This window comes from Tachyglossus aculeatus, chromosome 22 (genome assembly GCF_015852505.1).
Source record: "Tachyglossus aculeatus isolate mTacAcu1 chromosome 22, mTacAcu1.pri, whole genome shotgun sequence".
In the NCBI taxonomy this organism is placed as follows: Eukaryota; Metazoa; Chordata; class Mammalia; order Monotremata; family Tachyglossidae; genus Tachyglossus; species Tachyglossus aculeatus.
The window spans coordinates 52,303,046-52,330,297 of NC_052087.1; the positions used below are offsets into that span (position 1 = coordinate 52,303,046).

At 47.7% G+C, this 27,252-nt stretch overlaps 1 protein-coding gene across 2 annotated transcripts; it reads right to left on the reverse strand.

Moving 5' to 3' along the window:
* Nucleotides 1-158: 158 nt before the first annotated feature.
* On the reverse strand, nt 159-26,896 carry IFITM5 (interferon induced transmembrane protein 5). Of its 2 annotated transcripts, XM_038764820.1 has the most exons (4): nt 26,618-26,896; nt 8,391-8,477; nt 7,231-7,432; nt 159-1,068 (listed from the first exon to the last, which is right to left on the reverse strand). In XM_038764820.1, exons 3-4 carry the CDS (start codon nt 7,414-7,416, stop codon nt 856-858), a joined length of 399 nt encoding a protein of 132 aa, XP_038620748.1. In that variant the 5' UTR covers nt 7,417-7,432; nt 8,391-8,477; nt 26,618-26,896; the 3' UTR covers nt 159-855. The 2 variants fall into 2 exon arrangements, with proteins under 2 accessions (XP_038620748.1, XP_038620747.1); XM_038764819.1 differs by having other exon boundaries at nt 7,231-8,477.
* Between the last annotated feature and the right edge of the window lie 356 nt (nt 26,897-27,252).

The window sequence follows — 27,252 nt, forward strand, 5'->3', positions numbered from 1 at the left end:
ACAGCCGAGAAGGGCCACTGCAGGGGCCACTTCTTCAGGTCTTTTGGGTCAGATCAGGCCCCTCCAACCTGAGCCGTGAGGGTCCGGAGACCCCCTCCCCAAGACGCCACCAGTTTCCCACTCCCCCAAGGAATGAGGCCAATGCAGTTATGGTCCCCAAGGGGTGTGTTTAATGAGGAAGGGGAGCCCCTTCAGTACAACCACTTGGGCCGGGCCTCCCAACTAGCCCCCCAGGATGCAGAGGGACAAATGTCGGGGCCGCGCACTTCGCGGGGAGAGGGACGGGAGGGAGGCTCAGTCCTCGGGTGAGGTGGTCGGAGGTCTGGGCAGCCCCCCGAGTGAGGAGAGCGATGGGAGATCAGGATGTGTGTTTGTGTATGGTGTGTATCTGCTTTGGGGAAGACCCACTGAGGAACTATTTCTCGCGGCCCCAGCGGATGGAGCGATGAAGGAAGTTGAAGGAAGATGAAGGGGGGCGGCGGGCGGCTCAGGGGTTGCCCCCCAGTTTGAGGGGGAGCCCTGCCCCTTTCCCCCGACCTCCTTCTGCTGTCCCTTTCCTGGGGGGGTGGCAAAAGAGGAGAGCGATGGGAGATCAGGATGTGTGTTTGTGTATGGTGTGTATCTGCTTTGGGGAAGACCCACTGAGGAACTATTTCTCGCGGCCCCAGCGGATGGAGCGATGAAGGAAGTTGAAGGAAGATGAAGGGGGGCGGCGGGTGGCTCAGGGGTTGCCCCCCAGTTTGAGGGGGAGCCCTGCCCCTTTCCCCCGACCTCCTTCTGCTGTCCCTTTCCCGGGGGGGGCGGCCAAAGAGGAGGAAGAGGGCTCGGGGAGGGGACGGTGGGCCGCAGAGGGGGCTAGTTGTAGTCGGCCTCGTCGAACTTGACGCTGAAGTAGCTCATGGAGCCCTGGGCCAGCTTGGAGAGGTGCAGGGCGCCAGTCACCAGCAAGGCCACCAGCAGCAGGGGCAGCACCAAGGTCCACAGGGTGGCCAGGATGTTGAGGCACTTGGCCTTGGATGCCAAGTGGCGGGCGGCCGCCACGTTGCCCACCACCTTCTGGTCCCGGGCCTGGAGCGGGGGGGAGAGACGGGAGGGGGAGCGGGGAGAGGGGTCAGCGACAGGTCGGGGACAATCAATCAATATCAATCAATCGTATTTATTGAGCGCTTACTATGTGCAGAGCACTGGACTAAGCGCTTGGGAAGTACAAATTGGCAACATATAGAGACAGTCCCTACCCAACAGTGGGCTCACAGTCTAAAAGGGGGAGACAGAGAACAGAACCAAACATACCAACAGAATAAAATAAATAGGATAGAAATGTACAAGTAAAATAAATAAATAAATAAATAAATAAATAGAGTAATAAATATGTACAACCATCTATACATATATACAGGTGCTGTGGGGAAGGGAAGGAGGTAAGATGGGGGGATGGAGAGGGGGACGAGGGGGAGAGGAAGGAAGGGGCTCAGTCTGGGAAGGCCTCCTGGAGGAGGTGAGCTCTCAGCAGGGCGTTGAAGGGAGGAAGCCCCAAGGACAATGAAGCCTCCCCTACGTAGGATGATCTACAACATAGGCGAAGCAGCGTGGATCACTGGAAAGAGCACCGGCTTCGGAGTCAGAGGTCATGGGTTCAAATCCCAGCTCTGCCAATTGTCAGCCGTGTGACTTCGGGCAAGTCACTTCACTTCTCTGGGCCTCAGTTATCTCATCTGGAAAATGGGGATGAAGACTGTGAGCCCCCCCCCGTGGGACAACCGGATCACTTTGTAAACTCCCCAGTGCTTTGAAGGGTGCTTTGCACATAGTAAGCGCTTAATAAATGCCATTATTATTATTACTGTTATCTACAAGGTTATCCTTGGAACAGTGCTTGGCCCAGACTAAGTGCTTAACCAATGCCATAGTAAGAATAATAATTCCCCCTTTTAGACTGTGAGCCCACTGTTGGGTAGGGACTGTCTCTATATGTTGCCAACTTGGACTTCCCAAGCGCTTAGTACAGTGCTCTGCACACAGTAAGCGCTCAATAAATACGATTGATTGATTGATTGAATTATATTTATTATTAGGCTGTTTTCCAGGTTCAGCATGCCAGAGGTATCCATCCATGGGGCTGGGGGTTCCTACGTTATCCCACTCCCTGCGAAGCGGCGTAGCTCAGTGGAAAGAGCACGGGCTTGGGAGTCAGAGGTCGTGGGTTCTAATCCCGGCTCCGCCACATGTCTGCTGTGTGACCTTGGGCAAGTCACTTAACTTCTCTGAGCCTCAATTACCTCATCTGTAAAATGGGGATTAAGACTGTGAGCCCCATGTGGGACAACCTGATCACCTTGTATCCCCTCCAGCGCTTAGAACAGTGCTCTGCACATAGTAAGCACTTAACAAATGCCAATATCATTATTATTATTATTATTATTATTATTATTATTATTATTATGTGTTCAAATCCCCACTCCACCACATGTCTGCTGTGTGACCTTGGGCAAGTCACTTTTAACTTCTCTGAGCCTCAGTTACCTCATCTGTAAAATGGGGATGAAGACTGTGAGCCCCCCATGGGATAACCTGATCACCTTGTAACCTCCACAGTGCTTAGAACAGTGTTTTGCACATAGTAAGCACTTAATAAATGCCATCATCATCATCATCATCATCATCATCACTCCCCAGTGCTGCTCACATTTCTGCCCCATGTCCCCCCCAAGCCACTCTTCCTACACACATGCACAATTCCCAGCTGTCAGCAGGGGCTGTGCCCCACAGTAGGTTGGGAAATAATAATGATGGCATTTATTAAGCGCTTACTATGTGCAAAAAAGCACTGTTCTAAGCGCTGAATACCATAAATTCATGTCAAAAGGCACCTTGGTATTTGCACTGCCTCATCCTGCCTATACAACAGAGCATCAGTTGATCCATCAATGGTATTTATTGAGCGCTTATTGTGTGCAGAGCACTATACTAAGGGCTTGGAAGAGGATGATATGACAGAGTTGGTAGACAGGTTCCCTACCCACAAGGACCTCACAACCCCATCTCTTAATAATAATAATAATAATTACGGTACATGTTGCCCCACTTGGGGCTCACAGTCTTCATCCCCATTTTCCAGATGAGGGAACTGAGGCCCAGGGAAGTTAAGTGGCTTGCCCAAGATCACACAGCTGACAAGTGGCGGAGCCGGGATTCGAACCCATGACATTTTTAGACTGTGAGCCCACTGTTGGGTAGGGACTGTCTCTATATGTTGCCAATTTGTACTTCCCAAGCGCTTAGTACAGTGCTCTGCACGTAGTAAGCGCTCAATAAATATGATTGATGATGATGATGATGATTTGACTCCCAAGCCCACAGTCTTTCCACTGAGCCACGCTGCTTCATGAGCCCCACAAGGGACAGGGACCAAGTTTCATTCCCACCTGTGTATTCTCTCCCAATCAATCAATCAATCAATCGTATTTATTGAGCACTTACTATGTGCAGAGCACTGTACTAAGCGCTTGGGAAGTACAAGTTGGCAACATATAGAGACAGTCCCTACCCAACAGTGGGCTCACAGTCTAAAAGGGGGAGACAGAGAACAAAACCAAACATACTAACAAAATAAAATAAATAGAATAGATATGTACAAGTAAAATAAATAGAGTAACAGAGTAATAAGCACTTGATACATCTCATTTGTACTACCGCTCAACCTTAGCCATCCACCCCCAGCTTGATGCCCACCTTCACTTGGCTACTTTGACCCACAGGGCCGGTCAAGATGGTAATAATAATAATAATGATGATGGCATTTATTAAGCACTTACTATGTGCAAAGCACTGTTCTAAACACTGGGGATGATGATGATGATGGCATCATCATCATCATCATCAATCGTATTTATTGAGAGCTTACTATGTGCAGAGCACTGTACTAAGCGCTTGGGAAGTACAAATTGGCAACGTATAGAGACAGTCCCTACCCAACAGTGGGCTCACAGTCTAAAAGGGGGAGACAGAGAACAGAACCAAACATACTAACAAAATAAAATAAATAGAATAGATATGTACAAGTAAAATAAATAAATAAATAGAGTAATAAATATGTACAAACATATATACATATATACAGGTGCTGTGGGGAAGGGAAGGAGGTAAGATGGGGGGATGGAGAGGGGGACGAGGGGGAGAGGAAGGAAGGGGCTCAGTCTGGGCATTTATTAAGTGCTTACTATGTGCAAAGCACTGTTCTAAGCGCTGGGGAGGTTACAAGGTGATCAGGTTGTCCCACGGGGGGGGGGGGGGAGGTCACAGTCTTCACCCCCATTTTACAGATGAGGTAACTGAGGCCCAGAGAAGTGAAGCGACTTGCCCAAAGTCACACAGCTGACAGTTGGTGGAGCCGGGATTTGAACCCATGACTTCTGACTCCAAAGCCTGTGCTCTTTCCACTGAGCCACGCTGCTTCTCTAGCCACTTGGACCCACAGAGCCGGTCAAGATGGTAGCCACTTGGACCCATGGGGCCAGTCAAGACATCTGAGGTTGTACGTTGGTAAGGTACACTAGTTTGGAAGGTTCTTGTGGACCATGTTTACCAGCATCATCAATCGTATTTATTGAGCGCTTACTGTGTGCAGAGCACTGTACTAAGTGCTTACCAACGCTATGGCACTCTCCCAATCGCTTAGCCAAGGGCTGTGCACACAATAAATACCATCATGTGGCAGAGTGGGCTTGAGAGTCAGAATAATAATAATAATAATAATGATGGCATTTATTAAGCGCTTACCATGTGCAAAGTACTGTTCTAAGCGCTGGGGAGGTGACAAGGTGATCAGGTTGTCCCGCGTGGGGCTCACAGTCTTAATCCCCATTTTCCAGATGAGGTAACTGAGGCCCAGAGAAGTTAAGTGACTTGCCCAAGGTCACACAGCTGACAGTTGGCGGAGCCAGAATTTGAACCCATGACCTTTGACTCCAAAGCCCGGGCTCTTTCCACTGAGCCACACTGCTTCTCTGAAATGTCACGGGTTCTAATTCCAGCTCCACCGCTTGTCTTTTGTGTGATCTTGGGCTAGTCACTTCACTTCTCTGGGCCTCAGTCACCTCATCTGTAAATTGGGCATTGAGACTGTGAACCCTACATGGGACAAGGGCTTGTGTCCAACTCGATTTGCTTGCATCCACCCTAGCGCTTAGTACAGTGCCTGGCACGTAGTAAGCACTTAGCAAATACCACAGTTATTATTATTATTATTGTTATTGATTGATCCTCCCCCTTTTTAGACTGTGAGCCCACTGTTGGGTAGGGACTGTCTCTATATGTTGCCAACTTGTACTTCCCAAGCGCTTAGTACAGTGCTCTGCACACAGCGCTCAATAAATACGATTGATTGATTGATTGCTGGGGACTTAGGGGGCATGGGAAGTCCACACCTAGGGAAGGGTTAATGGGGCAGGATGCCAGGATGGAGGCAGTCAATAAATCAACCAATCAGTGATATTTAATGAGCGATTCGGGCAGAGAATGTGTCTGTTTATTGTTGTATTGTACTCTCCTATGCTCTTAGTGCAGTGCTCTGCACATAGTAAGTGCTCAATAAATATAATTGATTGATTACCAGTGGATCATGGGAGTTAGAGCTAGGACATCATGGATAATTGAAAACCCCAAATTGAATATTGAAATGGAAGCAGCGTGGCTCCATGGAAAGAGCACAGGCTTTGGAGTCAGAGGTCATGGGTTCAAATCCCGGCTCCGCCAACTGTCAGCTGTGTGACTTTGGGCAAGCCTCTTAACTTCTCTGTGTCTCAGTTACCTCATCTGTAAAATGGGCATTAAAACTGTGAGCCCCCCGTGGGACCACCTGATCACCTTGTAACCTCCCCAGCACTTAGAACAGTGCTTTGCACATAGTAAGCGCTTTACAAATGCCATGATTATTATTATAATAAAACCCCTCTTTTAGCTAACATTTCCAACCAGACCTGAGTGAACGGTTTTTCCAGAACTGCTGACTCAGCAGATCGGTTGGGTTTGCATTTCATGGAGCAGGAAAATGGGAAGGATCGGAATAGTGATATTTGTTAAGTACTTACTTCTCTGTGCCTCAGTTACCTCGTCTGTAAAATGGGGATGAAGACTGTGAGCCCCCCGTGGAGCAACCTCATCACCTTGTGACCTCCCCAGCACTTAGAACAGCGCTTTGCACATAGTAAGCGCTTAATAAATGCCATCATCATCATCCCCAGCACTTAGAACAGTGCTTTGCAAATAGTGAGCACTTAATAAGTGCCATCATCATCATTATTATTATTATATGTTGCCAATTTGTACTTCCCAAGCGCTTAGTACAGTGCTCTGCACATAGTAAGCGCTCAATAAATACGATTGATGATGATGACGATGATTACCATCTTGACCGGCCCTGTGGGTCAATAAATCATTTGTATTTATTGAGCGCTTACTATGTGCAGAGCATTGTACTAAGCACTTTACGTCAATAAATGCCATCATTATTTGTATTATTACTTACTATATGCTAAGCACTGGTCTAAGCACTAGGGTAGATACTAGCTAATGGGGTTGGACACAATACTCTTCTCACATAGGGCTCCCATTCTTAATCCCCATTTTAAAGATGAGGGAACTGAGGCCCAGAGAAGCTAAGTGACTTTCCCAAGTTCACACGGCAGACAAGCGGCGGAGCCGGGATGTGAACCCGGGTCCTTCTGACTCCCAGGTTTGTGCTCTATCCATAGGCCGTGCTGCTTCCCAAAGACAGGAATTTTATCAATCAATCAATCAATCAATCGTATTTATTGAGCGCTTACTATGTGCAGAGCACTGTACTAAGCGCTTGGGAAGTACAAATTGGCAACATATAGAGACAGTCCCTACCCAACAGTGGGCTCACAGCCAATTATCAGCCACATTCTCCCTGGGAAGGTGGCCTTAGCATCCTCCCGCCACCCCCAAACCCGGATCGAGAGATTTTGGGAGTCCAATTGGCTGGTGGGGTGGACAGCATTAGCTGATGACTTGACACCAGTCCACATGTTTTGTTTTGTCGTCTGTCTCCCCCTTCTAGACTGTGAGCCCGTTGTTGGGTAGGGACCGTCTCTACACGTTGCCATCTTGGACTTCCCAAGCGCTCTGCACACAGTAAGTGCTCAATAAATATGATTGAATGAATGAATGAATGAATTAGCTCCCCCCTGCCCACCCCCAAAACCTTACCTTGATGGAGTAGGCCAGCGCCATAAAACCCAAGCAGCAGAGGTTCAGGTAGATGGTATTGAAGATGGACCAGACCATGTAGTCCTTGGGGAGGACGGGGGTCCCCATGTTGATGACCGTGGGGGCGGGGGTGGGCTTGTGAGGCTCCATGGATTGGCGGTCCTCGTGGGGGTGAGATGCTTCCATGGGCTCCGGTTGTGGCCTCCCAGGAGCGGCCCAGGGCGGAATGAGGCTTTATAGCCTCCGGTTCGGGGGCCCAACCCCTACTCCCGCTATATATAACTGGAAAATTACAGCTCCCATCCCAGTGTGGTAAGCGGGAAACCCTCAGTCTGGGCCCGGAGCCTGGCCCCCTCAGCTCTCCCGGCCCCCCTCGTCCACACGACCCCTTTCATGGGACCCCCACCCACGTCTCGTGTTAGTAATTTGGGAATCCAGGCCCAGGGAGGGAGAAGAGAGTGGAGGGGCAGAGGAGATGGGCTTTTGCTTTGTCAGGAGGAGGGCGTGAGGGCCTGCTCATGGCATGCTGGCTCTTCCCACCCTCTTTCTTTGCTCCCCATTTACTGGCAAAGGCGGGGTGGGGAGGTAATGTGGGGGCAAGACCTGGCAGGGGCTGAGTGGGTGGTCCCTGTCAGGGGGTCAGTAGGAGCCAAAGCTACCTGTGGAAGCAGGACACTTTATTTCCCTAGACCCCGGGGACAGTTTCCCCAGCTTGCCAGTCAACCCCCGACCCCTTTCGCTCCAGTTTGGGAATTCACGCTTCCCAGGACAGGAGCGTGTTCCTGGGAACCCTTCCTCGCCCCCCATCCGGGACCTCCCCACCCCGCTGCCGATGTCGGCTTCCTGTTCTACCCCAGGATGGACCCCACTGGATAGCAGGTTCTGGGGTGGGTGTCCTGATTGACCATGGAGAAGGTGGTGAGAGTCATGGGGGGCGAGTAACCCCACTTCTCCGGGTCCGGGGGTGGGGGAACGAAGCCAGGCACTCAGCCTGGGGTGGGGGCAGCGGATCGGGGGGAGCAGGGGGACAGGAGCGGCTCATGGTGGGAGACTGCCGAGGTCAGGTCAGAGAGGAGGATGGAGGTGGGCTTGCTGCTAGATATGTCCCAGAGCTTCTTCACGGCCATGTACAGGAAGACACAGAACAGGGCGATCCCCACCGTGGTCACGGCATAGTCCATCAGTTTGATCCGCCGCCTACGGTGAAACGTGATGTCCAGCTCACCCCTCATGCTTCAGGCTGTGGCCTGAGGGAAAATCGGAGGGTGAGAGGGGCGGTCAGCACTTCATTCATTCAACTGTATTTATTGAGCACTTAGAGTGTGCACAGCACTGGACTAAGTGTTTGGGAGAGCCCAATGCAACAATAAACAGACACATTCCCTGCCCACGACGAGTTTAAAGTCTAGAGGGTACTGGACTGTACTGTGCACACTATGCGCACTCTAAGTGCTTGGGAGAGCCCAATACAACAATAAACAGACACATTCCCTGCCCACAACGAGTACTAGACTGTACTGTGCACACTGTGCACACTCTAAGTGCTTGGGAGAGCCCAATGCAACAATAAACAGACACATTCTCTGCCCACAACGAGTTTACAGTCTAGAGGGGAGAGTGCCTACAGTACTTCCAGAAGAGGCTAGAACCCTCCTTGTCCCCCAGCCTCTTCCCTGATAGATAGTATAATAAACAGTAATAATAATGATATTTGTTAAAGCACTTGAGTTGATAGTCCCCCTTCTAATAATAACAATGGCATTTATTAAGCGCTTACTATGTGCAAAGCACTGTTCTAAGTGCGGGGGAGGTTACAAGGTGATCAGGTTGTCCCACAGGGGGCTCACAATCTTAATCCTCATTTTACAGATGAGGTCACTGAGGCCCAGAGAAGTTAAGTGACTTGCCCAAAGTCACACAGCTGACAGTTGGCAGAGCTGGGATTTGAACCCATGACCTCTGACTCCAGAGCCTGTGCTCTTTCCTACTGAGCCACGCTTCTTCTCTAACTGTGATCCTACTGCTGAGTAGGGACTGTCTCTATATGTTGCCAACTTGTACTTCCCAAGCGCTTAGTACAGTGCTCTGCACACAGTAAGTGCTCAATAAATACGATTGATTGATTGATTGATTGATAGTCTGCATGCTTGACAGGGACTGTGTCCGACAATTAACTTGTCCCTCCTGCAGTACTTAGAACAGTGTTTGACACATAGTAAATGTTTAATGAAGAGAAGAGAAGCAGCGTGGCTCAGTGGAAAGAGCAAGGGCTTTGGAGTCAGAGGTCATGGGTTCAGATCTCGGCTCTGCCAATTGTCAGCTGTGTGACTTTGGGCAAGTCACTTAACTTCTCTGTGCCTCGGTGACCTCATCTGTAAAATGGGGATTAAGACTTTGAGCCCCCCGTAGGACAACCTGATCACCTTGTAACTTCCCCAGGACTTAGAACAGTGTTTTGCACATAGTAAGCGCTTAATAAACACCATCATTATTATCCTCCCCAGCACTTAGAACAGTGCTTTGCACATAGTGCTTAATAAATGCCATCATCATTATTATTATTATTGTTAATGAGTACCATAAAACAAATAAAGAAGCACTTACTAGGTGTCAAGCACTGTTCTAAGTGCTGGGGGCGATACAAGCTAATCAGTTTGGACACAGTACATGTCCCACATGGGGCTCACAGGGTTAATCCTGTACAGCTAAGGGAACTGAGGCACAGAGAAGTGAAGAGACTTGCCCAAGGTCACACAGCCGACAAGCGGTGGAGCATCCCTTAGGCCCATGTCTGTTATTTATTTATTTCTACTAGTGTCTGTCTCCCTGCTTTAGACTGTAAGATAGCTTAGTGCAGGGAATGTGTCAGTTTATTGTTATATTGTACCCTCTCAGGTTCTTTGTACAGTGCTCTGCACACAGTAAGTGATCAATAATAATAATACTATTATTATAATACTATAATAATAGTACTATATATAGTACTATATATACTATATATACTATATACTATATAGTAACAATAATAATAATGATGGCATTTATTAAGCGCTTACTATGTGCAAAGCACTGGTCTAAGCGCTGGGGGGATACAAGGTGATGAAGTTGTCCCACGTGGGGCTCACAGTCTTCATCCCCATTTTACAGATGAGGGAACTGAGGCCCAGAGAAGTGAAGTGACTTGCCCAAAGTCACACAGCTGACAAGTGACAGAGCCGGGATTTGAACCCTTGACCTCCGACTCCAAAGCCCAGGCTCTTTCCCACTGAGCCACGCTGCTTCTCTATGGTATATATAGTATATATATAGTATATATATACTATATATACCATAGTACTAATAGTACTATAATACTAATAATACTATTATTATTATTATAATAGTAATATTATTACTATTATAATTATAATAGTAATGGCATTTATTAAGCATTTACTATGTGCAAAGCACTGTCCTAAGCGCTGGGGAACGCTGCTTCTCTAATAAATCACTCAATAAATACAATTGAATGAAAGTAAGTGCTCAATAAATATGATTGACTGGCAGACTACTACGGCCCAGCCAAAAGACTCCACTCTTCTAACACCAACTATTGTCTGTACCTCAACTTCATCTAACCCGCCTCCAACCCCTTGGCCACATCCTCCCTCCCCCTTCACAGCGTGGCTCAGTGGAAAGAGCCCGGGCTTGGGGGTCAGAGGTCATGGGTTCTAATCCCCGCTCCCCCACATGTCTGCTGTGTGACCTTGGGCAAGTCACTTAACCTCTCTGAGCCTCAGTGCCCTCATCTGTAAAATGGGGATGAAGACTGTGAGCCCCAAGGGGGACAACGTGATCACCTTGTATCCTCCCCAGCGCTTAGAACAGTGCTTTGCATATAGTAAGCCCTTAACAAATGCCATTATTATTATTATTCATTCATTCATTCAATCGTATTTATTGAGCGCTTACTGTGTGCAGACATTATTATTATATTATTATTATAAAATTATATATTACATTTTTTATTATTATTATATCCAGCATTTAGAACCATGCTTGGCACATAGTAAGCGCTTAACAAACACCATCATTGTTATCTGACAAACCACTGCTCTTCCTGTGGTGAGCCCACAAGGAACTGCCTTATCAGTGACCGTTTGTGATCCCGTGAACAATAATGAGGAAGAGACTGGTGAAGGCAATCAATCAAATCAATCAATCAATTGTATTTATTGAGCGCTTACTGTGTGCAGAGCACTGTACTAAGCGCTTAGGAAGTACAAGTTGGCAACATATAGAGACAGTCCCTACCCAACAGTGGGCTCACAGTCTAAAAGGGGGAGACAGAGAACAAAACCAAACATACTAACAAAACAAAATAAGTAGAATAGATATGTACAAGTAAAATGAATAAATAGAGTAATAAATATGTACAGGGCATTTGTTAAGTGATTACTATGAGCAAAGCACTGTTCTAAGCGCTGGGGAGGATACAGGGTGATCAGATTGTCCCACTTGGGATTCACAGTCTTAATCCCCATTTTACAGATGAGGTAACTGAGGCCCAGAGAAGCTAAGTGACTTGCCCAAAGTCACGCAGCTGACAATTGACAGAGCAGGGATTTGAACCCATGACCTCTGACTCCAAAGCCCGGGCTCTTTCCAATGAGCCACGCTGCTTCTCTTGATGGGCAATGATGGGCTCTACCTGAGACAGGTGATTGCAGGCCTGTGTGGGTGGAGCATGGAGGGAGTCGTGGCTTTCTCTCCCTACTCTACCCAGTGATGGGCCTGGACCAGTCGGTGACTGCCACGTAGAGCCACAGCTGCGACACCTTAGACAGGTAAAAAAGTTTTGAATAACGAGGAAGCACACAGAGGGAAGCGGCACAGAGAAGCCAGCATTGAAAAGGCAAGCAGCAGAAGAAGCATCAGTAGAACAGGATCCTTTGATCAGCAGACTGGTACTGGACACTTGGTGGACAGGAGTGAGTGTATGTATGTGTCACTCCCTTGCACGTTGGTAAAACTAAGTAAAAAACCTTCCACAGTAATAATAATGATGGTATTTGTTAAGTGCTTACTATGTGTCATGTATTGGGGTAATAATAATAATAATAATAATGGCATTTATTAAGCGCTTACTATGTGCAGAGCACTGTTCTAAGCTCTGGGGAGGTTACAAGGTGATGAGGTTGCCCCTTGGGGGGCTCACAGTCTTAATCTGGCTCAGTGGAAAGAGCCCGGGCTTTGGAGTCAGAGATCATGGGTTCAAATCCCAGCTCTGACAATTGTCAGCTGTGTGACTTTGGGCAAGTCACTTCACTTCTCTGTGCCTCAGTTCCCTCATCTGTAAAATGGGGATTAAGACTGTGAGCCCCCCGTGGGACAACCTGATCACCTTTGTAACTTCCCCAGCGCTTAGAACAGTGCTTTGCACATAGTAAGCGCTTAATAAATGCCATTATTATTATTATTATTAATCCCCATTCTACAGATGGGGGAACTGAGGCACAGAGAAGTGAAGTGACTTGCCCAAAGTCACACAGCTGACAAGTGGCGGAGGCATGGTTGTCCCACATGGGGCTCCCAGTCTTAATCCCCATTTTACAGATGGAGTAGCTGAGGCCCAGAGAAGTGAAGTGACTTGCCCCAAGTCGCACAGCTGACAGGTGGCGGAGCCGGGATTAGAACCCATGATCTCTGACTCTCAGGCCTGTGCTCTTTCTACTAAAGTACGCTGCTTCTATTGTAACCTTGGTGGTCGGTGGTGTCTACCATATGTCACCGAGGCACCCCCGGTCCAGGAAGGTCCTGGTTGGTATGGGCCGGGGGACGGCTCATGATGCTCCCCAATCTTCGAAACAGTCTTAAAATCCCATCTCCGGCAAGAGACCATCCCTGACTAAGTCCTCCTTTCCATATTTCCTCTCCTTTCTGTATCGCCCTTGCCCTTGGATCTGTCTCCTTGAAGCATTTGATATTCACCCCATAGCACTTAGGTCCGTATCCATTATTTATATTAATGCCTGTCTCTAATGATGGCATTTATTAAGCGCTTACTATGTGCAAAGCACTATTCTAAGCGCTGGGGAGGTTACAAGGTGATCAGGTTGTCCCACGGGGGGCTCACAGTCTTCATCCCCATTTGACAGATGAGGGAACTGAGGCCCAGAGAAGTGAAGTGACTTGCCCAAAGTCACACAGCTCACAATTGGTGGAGCCGGGATTTGAACCCCTGACCACTGACTCCAAAGCCCGTGCTCTTTCCACTGAGCCATGCTGCTTCTCTAGGCTGTGAACTCATTAATAATAATGTGTGGAGGTTGTTCAGCACTTACTATGTGCCAAGCACTGTTCTAAGCGCTGGGATGGATATACAAGGTCATCAGAGAAGCAGCACGGCTCAGTGGAAAGAGCCCGGGCTTTGGAGTCAGTGGTCATGGGTTCAGATCTCGGCTCTGCCAATTGTCAGCTGTGTGACTTTGGGCAAGTCACAACTTCTCTGTGCCTCAGTTACCTCATCTGTAAAATGGGGATGAAGACTGGGAGCCCCCCGAGGGACAACCTGATCACCTTGTAACCTCCCCAGCACTTACTACGTGCAAAGCACTGTTCTAAGTGCTTAATAAATGCCATCTTTGTTGTTGTTATCAGGTTGGACAAAGTCATTGTCCGTCATGGGGCTCCCAATCTTGATCCCCATTTTATAGATGAGGTAACTGAGGCACAGAAGTTAAGTGAGTTGCCTTAGGTCACGCAGCTGACATATGGCTGTTGTAGACTCTTAAACATATTTCCCTGCCCCAAGTACCCCAGAGTACTCTGCACTAAACAAAAACTGTGGATACTGACTGACTGCCATTACTTGCAACACCCAGCTTGATTTCCAGAGAGTTTAAGATGGACTCTTTAGATCAAGAAAGGATTTTTTTTCTTTTTGTGGGCCGTGGGAAGGGTTCCCATCCACCAAGCTAGCTCTCTTCCTCCCTTCAAAGCCCTCTTGAGAGCTCACCTCCTCCAGGAGGCCTTCCCAGACTGAGCCCCCTTTTCCCTCTCCTCCTCCCCATCCCCCCTGCCCTACCTCCTTCCCCTCCTGACAGCACCTGTATATATGTCTGTACAGATTTATTACTCCGTTTATTTTACCTGTACGTATTTACTATTCTATTTATTTTGTTAATGATGTGCATCTAGGTTTATCTCTATTCAGATGACACCTGTCCACATGCTTTGTTTTGTTGTTTGTCTCCCCCTTCTAGACTGTGAGTCCGTTGTTGGGTAGGGACCGTCTCTATATGTTGCCAACTTGTACTTCCCAAGCGCTTAGTACAGTGCTCTGCACACAGTAAGAGCGCAATAAATGCGATTGAATTGAATGGATGAATGAAAGGGTTGGTCTTGACCCGTTCCTGGTCCTTCCAGCCCAAAGCTAAAGAGGGGCTTAGGAAGTAAAGTATGTCACATTTCCCAAAGAGCAGTGATTTCATGGGACATGGTCCCTAAGGGTGACTTTTTTAAAAAATGGATTTTGTTAAGCTCCTGTTCTATGCCAGGCACTGTACTAAGAGATGGTATAGATACAAGAAAATCGACTGTGAGCCCGTTCTTGGGTAGGGACCATCTCTGTATGTTGCCAACTTGTACTTCCCAAGAGCTTAGTACAGTGCTCTGCACACGGTAAGCACTCAATAAATACGACTGAATGAATGAAGATTAGACACAGTCCCTGTCCCTCATGGGGCTCGTACAGTGTTCTGCACAAAGTAAGCGCTCAGTCAGTTTAATTGAATGAATCCCCATCTTAGAGATGAGGGAACTGACCCGCCCCGTGGTTACGGAGTAGACGTGGCAGAGCTGCGATTAGAACTTGGGTCCTCTGATTCCCAGATAAGGGCTCTTTCCTCTAGGCCACAGTGTTCCCCCCGGATTGGGACATAATTCCAGGAGCCAGCCCAAAGTCACTAGAAGTTCTCATGTCACTGGCCTTGCTTCTAAGCCTTATCCTATCCTCAAATCTATCAATCAATCAATCGTATTTATTGAGCGCTTACTGTGTGCAGAGCACTGTACTAAGCTCTTGGGAAGTACAAGTTGGCAACATATAGTGACAATCCCTACCCAACAGTGGGCTCACAGTCTAGAAGGGGGAGACAGAGAACAAAACCAAACATATTAACAAAATAAAATAAATGGAATAGATATGTACAAGTAAAATAAATAAATGGAGTAATAAATATGTACAAACATATATGCATATATACAGGTGTATACATATACTCAAATGAGGGAGGTGCATGAGGACTGAGGGGAAGGGGCGATTTAAACCTACCCGAGCATGATAGAACGTCTCCCAAATCCATACCTTCAATCGTATTCATATCGTATCCCAAATCAATCAATCAATCGTATTTATTGAGCACTTACTGTGTGCAGAGCACTGTACTAAGCGCTTGGGAAGTACAAGTTTGCAACATATAGAGACAGTCCCTACCCAACAGTGGGCTCACTTTCTAAAAGGGGGAGACAGAGAACAAACCCAAACATACTAATAAAATAAATAGAATAGATATGTAATATTGTACTCTCCCAAGCATTTAGCACAGTGCTCTGCACCCAGAAAGCACTCAATAAAAGCACTGGAGTAACAGTGTGGTCAGGTGGAGAGAGCCCGGGCCTGAGAGTCAGAAGGATCTGGGTTCTAATCCCACCTCTGCTTGATGTGTGGTCTTAGCCAAGTAGTTTCATTTCTCAGTTTCTTCATCTGTAAAATGGGGGAACCTGTTCTCTCTCCTAATTAGACTGTGAGCCCCGTGAGGAACAGGGGCTGTGCCTGACCTAATCAACTTGTAATAATAATAATAATGATGATGATAACATTTATTAAGCACTTACTATGTGCAAAGCACTGTTCTAAGTGCTGGGGAGGTTACAAGGTGATCAGGTTGTCCCATAGGGGGCTCACAGTCTTAATCCCCATTTTACAGATGAGGTAACTGAGGCACAGAGAAGTTAAGTGACTTCCCCAAGTCACACAGCTGACAATTGGTGGAGTGGTGATTTGAACCCATGACCTTTGACTCCAAAGCCCATGCTCTTTCCACTGAGCCACGCTGCTTCTACCTACCCCATCAATTAGAACAATGTTTGACACAAAATAAGCGCTTAACAAATACTAGAGAAGCAGTGTGGCTCAGTGGAAAGAGCACAGGCTTTGGAGTCAGAGGTCATGGGTTTGAATCCCGGCTCCGCCACATGTCTGCTGTGTGACCTTGGGCAAGCCACTTAACTTCTCTGAGCCTCAGTTCCCTCATCTGTAAAATGGGGATTAAACTGTGAGCCCGCCGTGGGACACCTTGATCACCTTGTATCCCCCCCAGTGCTTAGAACAGTGCTTTGCACATAGTAAGTGCTTAACAAATGCCATTATTATTATTATTATTATTATTATTAATTTAAAAAAGCATTGATTGATTGGAGATTTTGGGGGGAACTGGCATGTGCCCAGTTGCACAGCGTCCCTTCCAGGGGTCTTCCAATCATTCAGTCAATCATATTTACTGAGCGCTTACTGTGTGCAGAGCACTGTACTAAGCGCTTGGGAAGTACAAGTTGGCAACATATAGAGACAGTCCCTACCCAACAGTGGGCTCACAGTCTAAAAGGGGGGAGACAGAGAAATTCCAGAAAACTACACTGATTCCAGCTCTCTACAGTTTCAGGCTATGGAGGGCCAGCGGGTGGGTGGGTTTTGGGGCGGGAGGGGGTCTTCCCTTCCGCCCTACGGAAGAGCTTCAGAAGATCCAGATTTAATAAAATTCATTAAAATCCTCTGAGGAGCTTTTGAGCTACTGGATTTCACAGAGGGGCCCAGTAGCTGGGGGGTGTCCTTTCTCTCTCCTGCCTCTCCCCAATTCCGGCAAGAGTGGAGGCCGGTGGCAGCTACCCGTCAGCAGATGGTTCTGTCGGCCCTGTTCAGCAAAGAGAGGAGTCCAAGAATATTTCCCTAGGCCAATAACTACCCGCTCCTGTTTTTTACCCCTCCTTATTTGGGATGTTTGGCTTTAGCCCATGGTTTTGTTGTTCCTGTTGACCTCCTCAGTGTGTCTACATCCATCCTCTCTTTAGATTGCGAGCCCACTGGGGTCCAGGAACCACTCATCGCTCACTCTTCCCAGTGTTTTGTGCAGTGCATTGCATCTTGTAAAGGCTTAATAAATGTTTGACTCCTGGCAGAGGTTTCTTGAAGTGTCTCTGTCCCCACCCTCTCGTGCACAATCCCAGCTGGTTATCTTCCCCCTGGATAAAACCATAGTCAATAATATTTATTGAACTCCTACTACGTGCAGAATATTAGACTAAGAGAAGCAGCGTGGCTCAGTGGAAAGAGCACGGGCTTTGGAGTCAGAGGTCATGGGTTCGAATCCCGGCTCCACCACAAGTCTGCTGTGTGACCTTGGGCAAGTCACTTAACTTTTCTGAGCCTCAGTTACCTCATCTGTAAAAATGGGGATTAAGACTATGAGCCCCCCGTGGGACAACTTGATCACACTGTATCCCCCCCAGCACTTAAAACAGCTTAGAACAGTGCTTTGCACATAGTAAGCGCTTAACAAATGCAATCATTATTATTATTATTATTATCTTGGGACAGTTAAAATGGACCAGTCTCCCATCTAGTTCATTCATTCATTCATTCAAGCATATTTATTGAGCACTTACTGTATGCAGAGTACTGTACTAAGTGATTGAGAAGTACAAGATGGCAACATATAGAGATGGTCCCTACCCAACAACGGGCTCAGTCTAGAAGGGGGAGGCAGACTACAAAACAAAACATGTGGATGTGTGTCAAGTCATCAGAACAAATAGAATTAAACTAAATGCACATCATTAACAAAATAAAGAGAATAGTAAATATGGACAAGTTAAATAGAGTAATGAATCTGTACAAACATATATGCAGGTGCTGTGGGGAGGGGAAGGAGGTAGGGCAGGGGGATGGGGAGGAGGAGAGGAAAAAGGGGGCTCAGTCTAGGAAGGCCTCCTGGAGGAGGTGAGCATCTAGTATTAATGCACCTGAAGATTCATCATTGGATCTCGTCTCAGTTAGGCCAACTTCTGGGAATTGGGAGTATTCCTAATGGAATGCTTAGCCATTAGCAGCCTGCCATAGTGTAAAGCACCGTACTAAATGCTTGGGAAAAGAAAAACCTCGACCCTGAGTTGTTTATATTCTGATGGGGGAAGAAAGCAGACCCGTAGTCAAGTACAAAAGCCAAAGGAGCTAGAGAATGGAAAAAAAAGTGATAAAAATGAAAGTAAATAAGCCCCCTTTTTCCTCTCCTCCTCCCCACCCCCTGCCCTATTTCCTTCCCAGCACTTACCATTTCAAGTTCATGTTTTTTATAATGCCACCCTCTCTTGGGCAGAGTAACATTACCCTCATCCACTCCCATATCCATTGTCTCCATCAATTATTCCAGACCATTAACTCTCTCCTGAGGCCCCAGCCCCTTTCCCTGCTTCAGCCTCCTTCCTTTCTCACCCCGATTACCCGTGCTGATTGCTCATGGACAAAATCAAAATTGCCAGGTGTATGCACCCCCAAAGATTCCCCCCTCACCTCGTTAGTTGCCGATCTCCTCTGCTAGACTGTCAACTCCTTGAAGGCAGAAGTCCTGTCCGCCAACTCTCCCGTATGCTCCCAAAAGTGCTCAGAACAGTGCTCTGCCTGCAGTAGGCTCTCAATAACTACTATTCCCTGACTTTCTCCTGTTCTCAACTTATGTCTACGTATTACGTTAAGGATGTGCTTGAGTCCGTCACTCTTAGCTCTTAAGTTCTTTCCTCCTCTCCCCCACACAGCAGTTATGAACAAGTCTTTGAACTTTGTTGCCACCACGTTTTTGTAATTTCTTTTAGTGCCTCTCTCTGTCCTGGAGGGCAGGGATCATGCCTACTAACTACACTGGACTCCCGCACTTGGCACTGTGCTCTGCACAGAGTAAATGCTCAATAAATATTATCGATAGATCAATTGATTGAAATTGTCATCATGTGCCTCCCTGCCTGCCCACCTTTCCCAGTCACCACTTGGCCCCCCATCAGCCCCCCACATCATGCCGTCAGGGTACTATTTCTAACCTCATGACCTCTGAAATCCCGCTCCTTGACCACATCCTCCTAGCTTGCTTTCTCCTTCCTCCATCCACCCTTCACCCTCTCCCTTTTCTCGCCCTTTACAAACCTCCCACTACCCCCCAATCTGTTTGGGACAAGAACTTTGTGCTGTGCGCTTGAGGGAAACCTTCAGGATTGACACAGTCCCTTAAAGGACTAATTCTAATGGGTGAGACGAGCACCCACACCTTGCCAAGTATATATTAGGTAAAAGAGCGAGAGGAGAAAGTATTGGCAAAAACTCAGGATGATTTACTTATTTTAAGGACATGCGGATTGAATTCCCCGTCTAGTTGGGTTGAAAAATATTGGTCACGGCACTGAAACCCCATGCCTGGGGAAATTTGCCACATTAAATACATCCTGTGGACTTTCTACAGCTATTGTAGATGCTCTTATTAAATATTTAAGCAAAACCTTTTCTGTTTTGCTGCTTTCTTTCCCCAGCAACCTTCCTGAAAATTTTCTTCCATAATGTTTTAAATTGCGAGAAGGTGTTGGATTTGATCATTCCTTCTTAATAGCCCTCCATCCCCAGCAACCAAATTCCCCTTCTAGTAGCAGCAGGTGCAACAGTAGTAGTATTTGCATGCCCACTCATTGCGGTAAAGCACACAGTAACGGTGTGGTCTGGTGGCCAGAGCTCAGGCCTGGGAATCAGAGGACCTGGGTTCTAATTTTGACTCTGCCACCTGACTTCTCTGTGACCGTATACTCAATTTTTCCAGGCTTCAGTTTCTTCATTTGTAAATGGGGCTTCAGTACCTCCTACTGAGACTGTCTCTGCCCTGATTATCTCATATCTACCTCAGCATTTAGTACAGTGTTTGGCACACAGCGAACACTTCACCAAATACCCCAGTTGTTATTCGATCACACTAGGTGCCTTGGAAATACAGAATTTAGTGATGTGTGCCCATAAGGAGGCTACACTCTCGTCAAGGAGACACGTCTAAAAATATCTGCAGGCGTCAAAATGAATGACTGAGTGTACAGTGGAATAGCCGTATCTACAAGGCTGCTGAGAGTCGGTGTAAATAAATCCATAAATACTCGAGCAGGCCGAAGGGACTATTTGGCTCAGGGGGCTGGGAAATGAGTCAGGGAAGGCTCGTTGGAGGAGGTGGGAATTTAGGAGAGCCATTTGCGGTCTTCTCTTGCTCTCCCTCCACCTCACCCCAGAACAAAAGTCATCTGACTAACTCTTTGGGTCACGTGTACAGGTCTCACGTGGAGTACATGGACTCATTTTAATTCCACACACCGAGACAAGGGGAGACAGGTGGGGAGTGGGCGGTTCACAGTTAACAAAAGGAAATGCTTCTTTACGTGGCAGATGGTAAACACGTTGACTATAAGGCCGCAAATATTATTAGTCACAGCAGATTTAATGGGTGAGCTATTCATAGTGGGCTATTAGGAAGGAAAGAGAAAGCTAGGTATAGTAGGGATCCCATCGCTGTCCAGAAAGCAGTCATCACATTGTTCATCGAAGCATCTAGTTGCCAATCTGGGGGTCAGGATAGTGGGCTGGATTACTCTATAGCAGAACATAACTGACAATATTTCTGGGTGAGGCATTGGGAATCAGTCAATCGTATTTATTGAGCGCTTACTGAGTGGGAAGTCTATTGAATTACCCTTATATTATAGCTGTAAGTTTTTAGGCAGTGGAGAAAGGCATATATCATTCTATACGATCTGGAGAAATAGTCTTTCTGCCCTGCAATTCCATCTGTACCCTTAGATCACTTGATATCCACCCAACTCCCAGACCCACAGCACTTACTCACATATCTGTACAAGAAGCAATTAAAAGCACTCAATCACTTTGCCCCTTCCTACCTTACCTCATCATCATCATCATCATCAATCGTATTTATTGAGCGCTTACTATGTGCAGAGCACTGTACTAAGCGCTTGGGAAGTACAAATTGGCAACATATAGAGACAGTCCCTACCCAACAGTGGGCTCACAGTCTAAAAGGGGGAGACAGAGAACAAAACCAAACATACTAACAAAATAAAATAGAATAGATATGTAGAAATAAATTAAATAAATAAATAAATAGAGTAAAAAAAATACGTACAAACATATATACATATATACAGGTGCTATGGGGAAGGGAGGGAGGTAAGATGGGGGGATGGAGAGGGGGGCGAGGGGGAGAGGAAGGAAGGGGCTCAGTCTGGGAAGGCCTCCTGGAGGAGGTGAGCTCTCAGTAGGGCCTTGAAGGGAGGAAGAGAGCTAGCTTGGCGGATGGGCAGAGGGAGGGCATTCCAGGCCCGGGGGATGACGTGGGCCGGGGGTCGATGGCGGGACAGGCGAGAACGAGGTACGGTGAGGAGATCAGCGGTGGAGGAGCGGAGGGTGCGGACTGGGCTGTAGAAGGAGAGAAGGGAGGTGAGGTAGGAGGGGGCCAGGGGATGGACAGCCTTGAAGCCCAGGGTGAGGAGTTTCTGCCTGATGCGCAGATTGATTGGTAGCCACTGGAGATTTTTGAGGAGGGGAGTGATATGCCCAGAGCGTTACCTCACTCCTTTCGTACTACAACCCAGCCTGGATACTTCACTCATCTAAAGCAACCTATTCACTGTATCTCATTTCCCTCTGTCTCGCCGCCAACCTCTTGCCCATGTTCTGCCTCTAGCCTGGAAAGCCTTTCTATATCCGACAATTACTCTCACCAACTTCAAAGCATTATTATTATTATTATTATTATTATTATTATTAAAAGCACATCTCCACCAGGAGGGCTTCCCCGACAAGCTCTCATTTCCTCTCTCACACTCCCTTTTATATCACCCTTGCACTCCCCCCACCATTTTCCCTCCCTCTCTCAGCCCCACAGCACTTATAATCATATCCGTGAGTTATGTAATAGTAATGATGGCATTTATTAAGTGCTTACTAATGCGCAGAGCACAGTTCTAAGCACTGGGGAGGTTACAAAGTGATCAGCTGTCCCACAGGGGGCTCACAGTCTCAATCCCCATTTTCCAGATGAGGTAACTGAGGCACAGAGAAGTGAAGTGACTTGCCCAAAGTCACACAGCTGACAAGGGGAAGAGCCATGATTTGAACCCATGACCTCTGGTTCCCAAGCCCTTGCTCTTTCCACTGAGCCATGCTGCTTCCCCATGAGTTATGTCCATGAGTTATCTTATATTAATGTCTGCCTCCCCCTCTAGACTGTAAGCTCACTGTGGGAAGGGAACGTGCCAACCGACTCTTGTATTTTACTCTCCCAAGTGCTTAGCACAGTGCTTTGTACACAGTAAGCACTCAATAAATTTGATTGATCGATCAATTTTTATTATAGTATGTCAATCTGTTGCCAAATTGTACTTCCCAAGTGTTTAGTACAGTGCTCTGCACACAGTAAGCGCTCAATAAATACAGTGGATTGATTGATTGAATGGCAGAGCCAGGATTGTGGGCAGGGAACGTATCTAACAACTCTGTTGTACTCTCCTAAGTGTTTATTACAGTGCGTGGCCCAGTGGAAAGAGCAAGGGCTTGGGAACCAGAGGTCATGGGTTCAAATCATGGCTCTGCCACTTGTCAGCCGTGTGACTTTGGGCAAGTCACTTCACTTCTCTGTGCCTCAGTTACCTCATCTGTAAAATGGAGATTAAGACTTTGAGCTCCACGAGGGACCACCTGATCACCCTGTATCCTCCCCAGCACTTAGAACAGTGCTTTGCACATAGTACGCAGCTTAACAAATGCCACTATTATTATTATTATTATTATTACAGTGCTCTCTGCACACGGTAGGGGCTCAATAAATATAACAGAGTTAGGAGGCACCTTCCCTACTTATAACAAGCTTATACTCTAGAGGGGGAGAAAGACAATAATTTAAATAAATAAATTATGGATGTGTATGTATTTGCTATGGGGCTGAGGGAGGGTGAATAACGGGAGCAAATCAGGGCAATGCAGAAGGGAGTGGGAGAAGAGAGAATTAGGGCTTAGTCAGGGAAGGTCTCTGGGAGGAGATGGGCCTTCAGTAAGACTTTGAAGGTGGGGAGAGTCATTATCTGTCAGATAATGATGATAATAAAAATAATGATGGCATTTATTAAGCGCTTACTATGTGCAAAGCACTGTTCTAAGCACTGGGGTGGTTACAAGTTGATCAGGTTGTCCCACAGGGGGCTCACAGTCTTCATCCCCATTTTATAGATGAGGTAACTGAGGCTCAAAGAAGTTAAGTGACTTGCCCAAAGTCACACAGCTGACAATTGGTGGAGCCGGGATTTGAACCCATGACCTCTGACTCCAAAGCCCGTGCTCTTTTCCAGGGAGCCACGCTGCTTCTCGTCAGATATGAAGAGGGAGAGAGTTCCAGGCCAGAGGTGGGACATGAGTGAACGGTCAGTGGCGAGATAGAAGCAGCGTGGCTCAGTGGAAAGAGCATGGGCTCTGGAGTCAGAGGTCATGGGTTCAAATCCTGGCTCCGCCAATTGTCAGCCTTGGGCAAGTCACTTAACTTCTCTGTGCCTCAGTTACCTCATCTGTAAAATGGGGATGAAGACTGTAAGCCCCCCCCACCCCGTTCGACAACCTGATCACCTTGTCACCTCCCCAGTGCTTAGAACAGTGCTTTGCACATAGTAAGTGCTTAATAAATGCCATTGTTGCATATGTTGCCAACTTGTACATATGGTGCCAACTTGTACTTCTCAAGCGTTTAGTACAGTGCTCTGTACACAGTAAGCGCCCAATAAATACGAATGAATGAATTATTATTATTATTATTATGGAGGTACAGTGAGAAGGCTGGCATTAGAGGAGCAAAGTGTGCGGACTGGATTGGAGTCGGAGAGTAGTGAAGTGAGGTAGGAGGGACAAGAGGATTGAGGGCTTTAAAGCTGATGGTGAGGAATTTCTGTTTGATACAGAGGTGAACAGACAACCACTGGAGGTTCTTGAGGAGTGGGAAAACATGGCCTGAACATTTTTCGTAGAAAAATGATCTGGGCAGCAGAGTGAAGTATGGACTGGATTGAGGAGAGATGGGAGGCAGGGAGGTCAGCAAGGAGGTTGCTACAGTCATCCAGTCAGGTTAGGGTAAGGATTAACACAGTAGCAGTTGGGATGGATTTTAGCGATGATGTGAAAGCTGAATGGACAGGATTTTAAAAAATTATTATTATTATTGTTATTATTTTCCACAGGAGGAGGTAGTTGAAGCCATGGGAATCTGAGCCTTGTACGGGACAGGGACTGTGTATGACCTGATTAATTTGCATCTGCCTCAGCACTTAGAACAGTGCTTGATACATAGTAAGTGCTTAACAAATTACCTAATATGTATATATATTTACTTATTTATATTAATGTCTGTCTCCCCATCAGGACTGTACGCTCGTTGGGGCCAGGGAATGTGTCCACCAATTCTGTTGTACTCTCCTTTTCCAAGTGCTTAGTACAGTACTCTATATTTATATTAATGTCTGTCTCCCCATCCAGACTGTACGCTCGTTGGGGCCAGGGAATGTGTCCACCAGTTCTGTTGTACTCTACTCTTCCAAGTGCTTTGTACAGTACTCTATACATAGTAAGTGCTCAGTGAATACCAGTGATTGTTCAGCTCATATTGTATCTACCCCAGCGCTTAGTAAAGTGCTTGGTATTCATTCATTCTTTCAATTGTATTTATTGAGCGCTTACTGTGTGCAGAGCACTGTACCAAGCTCTTGGAAAGCACAATTCTGCAACGGAGAGAGACAGTCCCTACCCAACAATGGGCTCATGGTCTAGGAGGGGGAGACAGCAGAACAAAACAAGTAGACAGGTGTCAATACCATCAAAATTAAATAGAATTATAGATATATACACACATCATTAATAAAATAGAGCAATAAATATGTACAAATTTGCACAAGTGCTGTGGGAAGGGGAAGGGGGTAGGGTAGAGGGAGGGAGTGGGGGTGATGGGGAGGGGATGAGGAGAGGATAAGGGGGGCTTCAGTCTGGGAAGGCCTCCTGGAGGAGTTGAGCTCTCAGTAGGGCTTTGAAGGGGGGAAGAGAGCTAGTTTGGCAGATGTGTGGAGGGAGGGCGTTCCAGGGTAGGGGTAGGATGTGGGCCAGGGGTGGACGGTGGGACAGGTGAAAACGAGGCCCACTGAGGAGGTTAGCGGTGGCAGAGGAGCGGAGGGTGCGGGCTGGGCTGGAGAAGGACAGAAGGGAGGTGAGGGAGGAGGGGGCGAGGGGATGGACAGCCTTGAAGCCGAGAGGGAGGAGTTTTTGCTTGATTCAAAGCTTGACAGGCAGCCACTGGAGGTTTTTGAGGAGGGGAGTGACATGCCCAGAGTGTGTTTAACAAATATTATCATTATTATTATCTGCATAGAATAGGTAGTTGAAGTCATGGGACTGTGAACTCCAAGTTTAGACTGTGAGCCCCATGAGGGTCAGGGACTGTGTCCAACCCGATTAACTTTTATCTATTCCAGTGCTCAGAACAGTCCTTGATACACACTAAGTGCTTAACAAACATCATATTAGTAATAATAATGATGATGATGATAATAATGATAATAGATGAGTTCCCTAAAGGAGGAAAGAGTGAGCAGGAAAGAGAACCTGAAACAGAGGTTTGAGGGGTTCTCATGGCTTAATCCAACGCTCCGCACGCAGCGTGAAGAAGCAGTGTGGCTCAGTGGAAAGAGCCCGGGCTTGGGAGTCAGAGGGAGTGGGTTCTAATCTCGGCTCTGTCATTTTTCAGCTGTGTGCCTTTGGGCAAGTCACTTAACGTCTCTGGGCCTCAGTTCCCTCATCTGTAAAATGGGGATGAAGACTGTGAACCCCACGTGGGACAACCTGATTACCTTGTATCTACCCCTGCACTTAGAACAGTGCTTGGCACATAGTAAGCGCTTAACAAATACCATCATCATCATCAATCGTATTTATTGAGCGCTTACTGTGTGCAGAGCACTGTACTACCATCCTTATTAAGTGCTCAATAAATGGCACTGATTGACAGATGGATCGATTAGGGGTTGGGAGGAGGAGGAAGAAGCGGTAAAAGCAGTGCTTTGCACAGAGTAAGCTCTTAATAAATGCCATCATTATTAAAAGAGAGGGAGAAGGAGGAGCCAGAGAGGGGGGAGGAGAGGGCCAGGAGCAGGGTGGTGCCCAGGAGGGTTAGGCTGGGGCAGGGCAGGGCAGGGTGGCAGGGTGAGGAGGGGACTGGGGGTGGCTCACCCCTGCTGAGACCCCTGAGGTTTCCTCTCTCCTTCGGCCGGAGCAGGGGTCGGGGGTCGGGGCTGGGGTCAGGAGCTGGGGTCAGAGGTCAGGTGCGGTTGGCATCTCTGGGAGAAATGGGAAGGGGAGCTGGTCCTGCAGCCGGGGTCACTCCGGTGTCAGGCCGGGGGTCAGCAGCGTTGGGGGGGCGGAGGGTGGGGTTGGGGTCAGAGGTCAGGGGCAGTTGGCATCTCCGGGAGAAATGGGGAGGGGAGCTTGTCCTGCTGGCTGGGGTCAGTTGGGGGTCACTCCAGGGTCAGGCTGGGGGTCAGCAGCGGGGGAGGGCGGGGCTGGGGTCAGAGGTCAGGGGTTGGTTGGCATGTCCAGGAGAAATGGGAAGGGGAGCTGGGCCTGCTGGCCAGGGTCAGTCCGGGGGTCACTCCGGGGTCAGGTTGGGTGTCAGCAGCCGTGGGGGGGGGGGAAGGGCCGGGGGCCGGGCTGGGGTCAGAGGTCAGGGCTTGGTTGGCATTTCCAGGAGAAATGGGAAGGGGAGCTGGGCCTGCTGGCCGGGGTCAGTCCGGGGTCACTCCGGGGTCAGGCTGGGGGTCAGCAGTGGGGGGGAGGGCCGGGGGGCTGGACTGGGGTCAGAGGTCATG